We start from the raw sequence: 11,717 nt of genomic DNA, 5'->3' as shown, positions 1-11,717 counted from the left end.
TTCGCAGGCTTTTCTAATTTCAATAAGTCCTGTCTTCGTGAAGGTCAAGCGTCCATGGTTTGTGTACTAAAACGAACGTGCAAATTCTGGACCGAACACACTGAACCTGCCTCTTTTCACAGCCTGATCAGAGGGCTCTGGATTTCGAATCGTCGAAGTGCGTGTTACTCGTGAAATGTCTCGGAAGCGAATGACGTCGCGTTAGCCGAAATTATCGAAGATTTTTCTCCGGGCAGTCTCCATTTTGTCGAGCCGATCGCCGGTCTTTGTTTTTAAACGAACGCATCGCGAAGCTGAGCTCCTTGCTTTTAAACAAGGTATGGTCGACAAGTTTATAAAGAATAAAATAACAATAAAAGTGAGTTTATATTGAGTAAAGAATTGGTCAGTTCGATTTCTCCAAACTGTTCTATGAAAATTTATTTCTTTCATATCAGATTATTCAGACTCAATTTCTATACAACTGGGGAATTGTTTGTCACGCTAAAGCAACGTGAATTTCGTATACCCTTGCGAGTACGACAGACAATTACGAGAGTATTTACAGATGAAAAAAATAATGTACACTCGGCGATATCGTGACAAGTTTATTCATTATTTGTACGATTTTTTAGCCCGCCAATCGAGGAACTCGTCAAACTCAGCCTCGTCTCCGCTGGAAACTTCCTCCTCTACAGCTATGCTCTTTCTCTCGACCTGCTCCAGCACTTCTTCCCTGCGTCGCTCCAACTCTAGGACCCTGAGAAAACAACAGATTCGATCAAGGTAAGAAAATTGAAAGAAACCTGTAATAATTCCGTATAAATTTTGGTGGCAAAAAGGTTTGAAGAATATTTGAGATTTCCTCACCTAGACCAGTGTCGCATCTGTTCCTCTATTTCGTCTAATTGCCTCTCGGTCGTCGCTTCCTCCTGATCATCCGCTATGATCTGAGCCGACTGTGCAGCCTCCTCTTTAATCTCTTTTTGAAACTTTTCCCACTCTTCTTCAATCGGGTCTTTGTACTCGACGTTTCTTACCTGCAAAAACCAAGAAACCTTAAATATGAATATTCACTCAAAACAAGCAACGGTTATTGTCGAAAATGTATTCAAGACAGTGAGAAACTAGCTGAGAAGTAGAATTTAGTGGAAATACTATCTTGACCTCAATGTTGGTGAAATGATAGATTCTTGGATGTATGGGTAAGTAAAAACCATGGGGTTGTTGTTTTGGCCCGAGATCATTAAAGATGATTCGCATTGAATAATGCGTTCTGAGGAGAGCCCTCGCTTGGGCTGAACCGTCGACCATTTCTTTTTCACTGAACAGTATATCCAAGAATCTATCGGCTCGTTAGAATTTAGTTTTCGTGACGTTGCCTCAACTATTTAAAGTTTTTCTAGTCAATCACCAGCTCCTTTTCACCCAAGTCTACATCACCTTAGCGTCCATGATAGGATCGTCGAAAAAGCCCTCTGGGAGCTGAGTCTGACTGAGATCCTTCTCCTCCTCCTTCTCTTCCATCTCGACATCCTCACTTTCCGCCGATTCCTTTGTCACTTCAGTTTTGGCCTCGTGAACATTACGAGGAGGTTTAGATGCGGAGGTTTTGTCGAAGAAATCATCAGGCAGTGCAGATGACACTGCAGGGCCATTTTTCAAAATACTCTTCAACTTTTTGCTCGGTACTTCCACATTCGCAGATGAGGTAGGCCGTTTAAAACTGTGTGGAGCGATCGGAGCAGGTTTGGGAGGCTCGACATGTTCCTTTTTTGCGAGGATGATGTTTTCTTTGTGAATCTTGGAGTTCAGGTGGATATTCCATACCGCTTCACTGCGCACCAGTGTCTTGCAGAGTATGCATATCAGCTGACCCGAATCTGTGTACGTGCTTACATTCATAAGGGAATATACGAGTCAAGTTATAGCGATGAGAGGGGGATGCAAAAATCGTAAAGTATGATGTTTATTCTATTTTACATAAAAGGATATTTTGCGATTGATGATTCGATTCTCGTCACTGTGGTCAGCTTCTTTTTGTGCTCATTCATAACTCGACGCAAGTCTGTCTGCGTCACTTTCTTCCCAACGTTTCTCAGAGACATAATTGATTCTGGTTTTTGTATCTTGTCAAATATCACCAAGTTTACGATTTAAAACAAAATTAGGTTAGGATGTGTACGTTGTGTGTTGTTTTCGGGGTTGTGAGAGATTATGTCAAGCAGGTTGTCAGGTTACGATAGATTTAGTCAGTCTGTTCTACCCTCACGGGATCTACATACTTACCGACCGTCATTTTAACTACAGAGAAATCAACGATGCATAAATCCTCGCCAGGTAGCGCCACCATGCGTAATCTTCCATGGCGGTGGAATAGGCTGCATGTAACCAGGCGAACCTACTTTAAAGTTTATTCAAAAAGCGCTGGTAAAAACAAGTAAAAATAAAGAGAATAATCACGGAAATAAATTACTGCGACAAAAAAAATTTGCAGTGGAGAAGATTGTCTTTCTCTCGTCGCTTCTCGTCTGTTGTACGTCGTAGCTATAATTTTTTTTAATACCTTCTGGTATATTGAATGAGAGTATACATGCAGGTTGCATTAAATCAGCCACGCATCGCGTTCGATGGTGCCATATATTTTAGTTAAAAATTCACTACAGCGGGTATTCGGAGTCGAAATATGTCAAAACACGATATCGCGCAATTACGATTAAATTGTGAAATTTTTTTAACCAGCTAATTCTCGCCGCACTACGGGGTATTCCAGATGACGGTGATATTCCGGAGTTGTTGTATAACTTGTTAGATTTATGACAAAGAGAGAAAGAGAGAGCGAGAGAGAGAGAGAGAGAGAGTGAGAGAGACAATGCCAGAGGGAGAAACGGAGAATAGCACACGTTCTGTGTACCCTTAAATCACGCGTGGGACATATTAGTTGAGTTCGTGGGTTTCTTGGGTATGATCAATACGTCGTACGAAGCTGCGTTACTCGTATATTAAATGAAAACGTGAAACATGCTGTATAATCGCAACAGTATCGATTATCGGTCAAACGAACTTCAGCCGTGTATACATACCTATACATGCGTATACACACAACTCGCTCGCACCTCGCACCCTCCAGCGATAACTTTTCCGCGCAACCGATGATATGTAGGCTTAAAAAGTTTTCCATTCTTAGCCCCATTCTTATCAAAATTTTACGAACGGCTGTATTTGTACACCGAGTATTTATGCCCACGTTGCAAAATATCGCCTCCATTGTGAAACGTAAAATTTTAAATTTTCAATGGCAACACTGCACAAACGCACATGCGAAAACAGAACATCTTTTCGAGGCGAAGATATTGCATTTACGTGTTTCGAACAACGATTTGGAGCTTATCGTGTCTCGTGAGAATTTAGCTCACCCGAAATCTTTGAAAAGATCAATATAATATATTGATGAAAAGATTATGGCTATAATGAAGTTCCTTCCGTGCACAAAATCTACTTAATTAATTAAACAACTTTCGAAATGCGCAGGTAGCTGGAGGGAAATACGTTGTATAAGGAAAATTCACAACATGTACGTAAAGGTAGCAACGCTGCGTATGTAAAGGTAGTAGGTGGTCGGGTCCTTGTTGACAAGATGTATACATAGTTACCACATACATCTACGATGTACAGAACTAGCTTGCGGTAAAGTTTCCTCGGCCTCTTTCGAGATCTGCGAGTCTAGGGAGGTTTTAGACTGAAATTCGAGGTATCTGTGCATCTGCTGACTCGGCGATCGAAGCGATTTGAACTCGCTACGTATGGCGTCTTTCGACATTATTGCTCCTTATAGACGATTCGTCGAGTGCTTCGTCGCCTCGGGCGTTAGCGTACCAACCCAATATCTGTAGTGCCCTGCATAGCTGCTGCTTCTGCTGCTTTTGCTGCTACGGCGGTAAATTGACGACAAAAAGTAAAGTAAAGAGGCGCAGTCCGTCGTGTCAGGGTCCTCTTCACATCGCCGTCTAATTACAGGGTGGAAGAGTTGTGGGGAGAAAAAATTTGACAAGTAATTGGCCCGATTCGACTCGATAACGGTATTAAAAAAGCATGGATATAAATCGGTTGAAAAGCTTATAAAATCTGATGAATAAATAATAGCAAAAGTGTCGATCAACATTTCAGAGCTGAACTCGGCCGCGCTATCGCGAAATCAAGATGGCCGCCATTGGCCCACTTGCGATTTAATTTTAACCCTGCGATTATTTCCTGTGCTCTTTGATCATCGAGCGATATTTAATGCGAAACACAGCGATGGCAAGAATGGTTTAGTAACGATTTGCACCATCGTCGAAGGTCTGATAGCCGAAAATTCAGCTTCGAAGATAATCGGCCAATTCGTATGCGACTAATTTTTAATCAAGACCTTGTTGCATGGAATTGAGAAACTCGGGCACGCGATCTTCGCAGCGAGCAGGAGTCCTGCCGAGTTTCAACTCTATCCCGGAATTAGTTTTACCCGGGAATATCGTCGTCCTACGGCTCGCAACGTCCCTCTGCTCGCTACTAAGGGAGGACCACGTGTGCCTAATGCCGTGTAGCTGACGTAGCTAATGCTGTACGTCTAGTCGCGTATAAGGCGTATTGCCAGCGGAGGACCGGGTGGAATTTTCAACCCCCAAAACCCCCGGGCCTCGAGGGTGTTGCTTTATGGACAACTTTCCGCCTCCGCAGTAGCTGCACAGGGTACTTCCACGCATGGCCGTCGTAATTCTTACCAACCTCGCCGTGTATTTTCTCTTCAAGTGATTTTTCCTCTTCCATTCATTCATTCGCACTTTAGCGTTAGTCTCGATAATTTCACGCATCTCGCGAAAATCGCTGATTCGCTATTTATACACACACAGAGTGGCAGGCCTCATGCCGTATTTATGCACCAGGAAGTTTATACTGCCGCAGAGTGAAATCCGGGGAATTTCAACTATTCGATTACCCTGGCAAATGATTCGAATCGAACAGAGTCTCGGTTCGTCTTTCATTTTTATTTAACCCGTTATAACCGTACTTTCGTTCACCGATGGGCTGAGATTCTGAAATCCTGCCAAGTTTCAAACTTCCGCAGGGACAGGGACCTCTGTAATCCGCAGCATCTCTCGAAATACACTGCAAATGAGTTTCCTCACACTTTTCTACCCGACTCTCATGTTTTGCACTCGTTATTTCATTTTCATTGTCCTTTTTTATCTATTTATCTTACGAATTTTGGCATTTTTACAAATTTGAATCCTTTTTTTTTTGTGAAACTAGAGTTAACTGTACAAATATACGTACTACGCAAACGATCCCTGTTTTTTTTTTCGTTTACTTATTTTTTTCCCGGACACTGTGTATATAACCTGTTCACGATACATTCAATACCGTGCGCACGTCGACTCAAATTAACTATGTCAATTTCACGGGGCGGGTGTTCATATTATATTGACTAAGAGAATGCGAAATTATTCAAACGACCGATTACGCTAATTGCAACGCTATATGCGCACCTATATAAACCTTGTTTTACGCTATCGTACAAATTCTTCGCGGGTACGCAGGTCCGAGATTCACATTCAGAATTACCTAACACGAAAGACCTCCACTGACCCATAAACGTATCCTAACAATTCTATTAAACATACCGAAATGAATTACAGAAATGTAGTTTTTTGGATTGAAAATTTTGGGAAGGGGGTCTGATCAGTTTAAAATCATACTGATTTTTATAATTTTTTTTTCAAAGAAAATGTGAGCGCTTGGAGCAATTTGAGTTTTAGGTCGTTATTACGTATAATTTCAGGAACATCTTTGAATTTTGTTCGTCGAAATTAATAACAAAATGGCGGCATGGCGCATACATACTCTAAAAAACATATATATTCCGCCCTTTTTGGAGTATCCGCAGAAACTGACCGACGGGCGGTCAAGGGTAGTTAATTTTCATTAGCGTCTTCGCGGAGTGTTTTCGGGTAAAAGGGTTTCGGGCTGGTATGAGATCTGATTTATTCCTGGTCCCGCGTATACTTAGCTCGTGCGGGAAAATTGCTCGAGTTATTTCACCAACAATTATCCCTTCTCATTACTCCTCCGTCGCCCGTGTTGCGTTTGTCCGAATTTCTCACCGGCGTCTCATCCAACTTTTCCGAATACCCGAGTCCTTCGGGATCTTCTTCTTCGAGCCCGGGATCGATAAACTCGAAAACGGAAGCTGCAGGGGTGGTTGGCCTGACATGAGAGTGTAGTAGTAGAGTTAAAGGTAAACTATTAGAAAAATCATTGTTATTTGTTACATTTCTGTTGATGAATACGACACAATTTTTTATAATTTTAACATTCAAATCGTCATATCATCAACGATGAATTTGTAATTTTTACATATTTTTTTTTTCACTTTGTTATACGTTACAAAAAATCGTCAAATCGATCCAAAAATTTTGGCGCACTTGCTGGGACATATTTTTTTTCTAACCGTGTAAAGTACGCGACTAGCTTTAATCGGTTTTGCGGGGGTTAAAGCGGCCACGAAATACTAGAAAATTCCAATTTATGTCCGGTAGTGGATTACAGCGGTTTGGAAAATAAATTCTCGCTCTTTTTTCCGTCTTGCTTTTTTTTCCTTCACACTTTCCGCAAGGACTCCAAGGCGGAAGGATGAATTTAAGGGTCGTCAGCTCCGCGTTCTCGGAACCGAGTCAGCGACCCTCCATCCTTATTGTATCCACCAACGTGGTAGGAGCTAAATGAAAATTGCCTTCTTAGTAAAGCCCCTCTTCACCCTCTTCTTCTTCGTCTTCTTCTATTTTTTCTTCTACTTTCACCAGCTATACAAACGACGTTGCGCAAAGCTGACGACGAGCCCGTTCGTCGTTCGACCCTCTATCTATCATCAACTGCGAACATGTGCAGCGAGATTTAATTTTGCTTCGATAATAATTAATCGACATGTTCGTCTTTGCCTGTCTCGTGAGACGAGATAAAAAAATTAAACGATTGTCTTTTCTCATCTTATCTTTCTTGCATTCTTGTTCGTTCCTTTCCTTTTCATTCTGTTGACTAACGAGTTATTCAACAGTCGCAATGCTTAGGTCGTAAATGCTTAAATGGGACGATAATCAGAAATAAATCAGTGGAGTAGAAATCTCCCTGAATTACAGATATCGTATATCGGGTGTACAATTTTTTGTATTTTTTTCTTTTAGTGTTAAAATTGAAAGATTTGTAGAAATAAAAGCTCAGAATCAACGACTGGATCAAGTTTTGAGATTTTCTTAATATCAACGTACTTTTCGATGGTTTTTGGGGCCCGAACATTAAAAAAAAAACTGACACAACATTAATTTCGGTTTTGTTTTGAGTGAACTGTACATCTGATACGTTCTGTCAAATTACGGTTGAGAAACGATTGCGAAAGTTTCTCAACGAACGTATTAAGATCGGCGAGTAACGTGCAACAGAAGAATATTCGAAATTCCTGCTTCCGAAGAACGGAAGGAAGGAACGTACGTGGAGTGCAAAGATATTGCAGTTTCGGTGTTGGCTCTCTCTGATTACCCTTCGCAACTCCCTGATGCTCAAAGGTAATGGGAAACTAGTGATCAAGTTCAGTGCGGGCTGCCCAGGGCTTCGATAATCACTTAGTCTGCTTGCGTCGCGGCAATTGTGACAAAATCGAATCCAAACTTACACGAGATAACGACTAGCGATGGCCACAAGATAAAGGTAATGAAATCGATGCACTCGATTAATCGAGGCCAAAAAAAAAATTAATCATAGATTATTTAGTATTTTTTTGAAACGGAAATTTTGTAAATTTCAATACGTATTCTTAATAGCGGAAAAGTTTTTTGATAATCTCTAATTTCATTAAAAAAAATTGTTCAGTATCAGGTGAAAATATTCATTTATCTTTCGCTTGTTATATCAAACAGATAATTAATAAGTAAGACAATGACGATAATTGATACTTTGATCACAAAAAATCGATTGTACGGTAAAATAATCAAGTCGGTCGGTTAATCAAGTTTGAAAAATAATCGATTATACTAAATCGATCGGGAATTGAATCGATTATTTTTGGTAACTTTTAACAACGACTTACCACGATTCGAATCGTTCTTCTATAAGATGTATGAACTTTCGCGTATATGGTGTCGAATCCGAAGGGAATTTGAGCCGGGGAAAAATCGAACGAATCTACTGTACCTAGTTATACACGTAACTTTTCAAATCATCCCCACTTCCGGTGCAGAGAGGATTGCATCGATTCTGCAGAAACTTTTGAGAAATAAATCAATTCTTTGTTCAAGGTACCTAGTACACATACTTGTACAAACGATTCTGCTGTCAAATGAATCAATTTACATATTCATTTTCAAGTTCAATTTCGAATCTCGAATCCCGGGGAAATGCACCGCGATTTTCATGGTTATAAAATTTTTTACGAGGCTGAAGTTAGTAATTTTAGAATGACTTTCAAAACAAGAGTACGTTTCGTTCATCACGGTTTACTAAATTTCAGACATTCCTAGAGGTTCCAAGTAAATAATTTTTCCCAAACACGCATCGTTACAGTAACGTTACCAGCTTCATCCTCATATTTTTTTTCCACAGTAAACCCAAACTCCGAAACGCAGCGGATAACTTCCGTGACATTGTTTTTTTTTTTTTTCATTCAGATCCTGCGATTTTATTCGGATTACTCCAAAGCCGAGAGAATTTCGAAAAGAACGCAGACATTCCGGAATCCGCGAACTTGCGGGTAAAATAAGCTCGGCGTCGTTCGCCGATCCCGACGGTATCTTCCGTTTGAAATTTTATTTATCCATTCGCTTCCGGCCTTTTTATATTCATTCAAAGCCCCGCTCTGTGTCCCCGCATGATCGGCTGCAGGCTGTTTTAGGATTCCGTCGGCCTTTTCCACGAGACTACAGTGCCTGTAGGGTGAATTTCGACGGTTTCTTAGTCACGTAGCCGGCCGCACGCGTCTCGCGCAGCATGGCAACCTTCGTGATACCAACGATATGTACCCAACCACCTACCTGGAACACACAGGCTTGTGTGTCTAACTGTTTGCCCCGGTCCGCAGATTTCGGTAGATATCCGCAGCAGTCAGGAGCGGAAATAGTTCCGCGGGTCGAAGGTGAAAACAGGGCGGCCACCGTGGTCAGGGGATTCCGGAAATCCTGGAAATGTCTTGGAATTCGGTAATTCTGGAATAGTCGGGGTAATGTCGGGGGTTTTTGCCGAAAGTCAGGGAAGCGTTTACTACATTTCTTTTTCGTACGAATACGTCCCGCAATTTTTTTTACCTTTAGATAAATTTAGATCGAATACAAATTTTTTTTACCATCCGAATTTTTTCGCGAAAATTATAAGATTCTTGTCTGAAAAAAAACTGGACGATTCAGAGAATTTTGCGATGGAGATTTAGTGGCCACCCTGTGAAAATCGTATAAATGAACGGGGGGGGTGAAAAAATAGGGGATCGAGTGTTTTCTTTTTTTTTCTTTTCCTTGAGATCCAGGCGCGCTGCTTTTGCAGATTGTACGAAGAAGATTACTTTCGCAAAAAACGCGCTCGGCCAGCTGACGACAACTTTTTTCACCATAGTTATCTATGGAGGAAAATCTGCGGCCTCGAGGATCGAGTCTTCCGCCGCACACAAGCCGCGAATTCCACGCACGTTTTCAGCCTTTTTCCGCCAGCTTCCTACTCTGCTTTATTTTTATCATTGTTCTTATTTTCATTTTCATTTCTCGTTCCTCTCCTCGTCCAGCTTTCGCAAATCTGTACTGCCCGGATTTCAGAACCAGCGGTTTCCAAATTGGCCGTCCACCTTCCGCAATACGTCTACTTCTCTAAATTACATCAACCACTCGAGCCGAGATGCGGTGCGGAAAACGTCACGTACCCGTCCCGCAGGTTACGTATGTACACGTATATCGTATACTTTGCGTCGGGGAGGGAATTTTACACACATGCATTAAATTTCTGCGACATCACGATGGGTGACAACCGCACGAGTAGGTATAATTTTACGGATGATTTTCCCCGATACCTTACTGTCGGCCAATCCGCAGCCTGGAAAAGTGCCAATTTTCAATTCTTCCGATTTCCTTTCCTTTACAAATTCTCAGGTATGCACTTGTCGGGAAGTTTTACAATATACTAAAATCAATTTTCGATACAGAGGCTTGAAATTAATATTCTGAAGACGAAATGAAAAATAAACGCAGAACACTTTCGATACGATTCTGAAAGAAAAGAAAAGAAAAAAAAAAACTACCAGCAATAAAGGAAAAATTTCCGTCTGCATTAGGCCAGTTTTTTTTCTATGAACTTAATTTTTTTCTTCTTTCGCACCCTTCGAAAAGTCAGTTTTCAACCTGAAACGAAACCTTTTGAAACCGGAATTCGGTAGGAAAATTTCAAAACGCGTCTCATTCGGGTTGAATTTTTTAAACACTCTGATCGAAATATCGAAGGGTACGTAAGAATAGGAGATAAATAGTTAAAAATAAATCAGCCTAGTGTACATACAATAATGAGTCACAAGTGAATTCACGTGACATAATCGTGATAAGATTCGTATCTAAATAACGTACATCTCGCGCGAATCTGAATGGTGTGATTTAATTCGCGATAAGAAACATTGCATTGACGTAAGTAAATGATAAAAAATCCTGTCTCTCTCGCCCCTCGCATTACTGTCGTTTTTTTTGTTTATTTTTTTTTTCTTTCTATCTTACGCCGCTCCGTGCTAAAATTATTTTACACAAGATACCGTTGCAGCAGACAATATATTACAGCGTGTTTTATTTATTTATTTTATCAAGATTGTTTCTTCTCTCTTGTCTTCTCGGGTTGCAAGCAATTACTAATGAATTTCGGAAGGTTTTCATTCTTCCTTTAAGGTTTTTTGCGTACGCGATTGATGAATGTAAATCTGGAGAAAAAAGTAAAAATATGAAAGGAGAAAATCGTCAGTTATAAATTCGTACAAATATTTGCAAAACAGCAAATACCAAATACCAGCAAGTTTCTGACGCGGGCGCCTTCGGGTTGATTAAAATCTAAGCATAGGAGGCTCTAATTACTGACGCAAGTAATCAAACTGCGAGAGTTTCACTCGGTACACAATTGTGTAAATTCTTGTCGGTTGTATTTTCACCGTTAAACGTGCCTGCCTGTAAATGTATCCATAATTTACACGCGAGTTTAGGTTTTTCATATTTTCAGGTAATTGTAGACGAAACTGATCATTGACGAGTCTACTTATTCTTTACCGACTCGGTGTGCAGAGTTTTGTTGGATTTTCGGCAGGTTAAATTAAGGTGGCGATGTAATTTCTCGACCTAATTTTTCACGCAAAACGCAGCAGCTTAGTTCCGTATCGTAAATGCCTGTATTTGCTTTTACGATAAAATACAACTTGGGAGACTTAAAGTATCCGGAATATTATGCACGTGTGATATAATTACGTGTATGTGTAATCAACGATTAACGTCAGGCGGGGAAATTAAACGAGAAAAGACGTCACGATCGGAGATTAACTTTATATGTTATATTGTTGACTGAGAACGATTGAATGATAACACGAAAAATAAATAAGATCTCGCGAATTGATCGATGATCTGAAATCAGATCAAAGTTACCTTTTATTTTCGTACAGTATGAGTAATTCGGTGATGTTTGTGTAGAATAGAGTGTTCTCGAAATCA

General features: G+C 40.6%; 1 protein-coding gene across 1 annotated transcript; it reads right to left on the bottom strand.

Moving 5' to 3' along the window:
• Positions 1–394: 394 nt before the first annotated feature.
• Positions 395–2,267, bottom strand: LOC124178254 (zinc finger protein 830). The gene is made up of 4 exons (XM_046561491.1): positions 1,975–2,267; positions 1,423–1,870; positions 850–1,019; positions 395–739 (listed from the first exon to the last, which is right to left on the bottom strand). The coding sequence occupies exons 1-4, from the start codon at positions 2,085–2,087 to the stop codon at positions 595–597; spliced, it is 876 nt and encodes a 291-aa protein (XP_046417447.1). The 5' UTR covers positions 2,088–2,267; the 3' UTR covers positions 395–594.
• Between the last annotated feature and the right edge of the window lie 9,450 nt (positions 2,268–11,717).

The sequence above is a fragment of the Neodiprion fabricii genome, chromosome 1 (genome assembly GCF_021155785.1).
Source record: "Neodiprion fabricii isolate iyNeoFabr1 chromosome 1, iyNeoFabr1.1, whole genome shotgun sequence".
NCBI lineage: Eukaryota > Metazoa > Arthropoda > Insecta > Hymenoptera > Diprionidae > Neodiprion > Neodiprion fabricii.
This window is presented reverse-complemented; position numbering and strand designations above follow the sequence as displayed.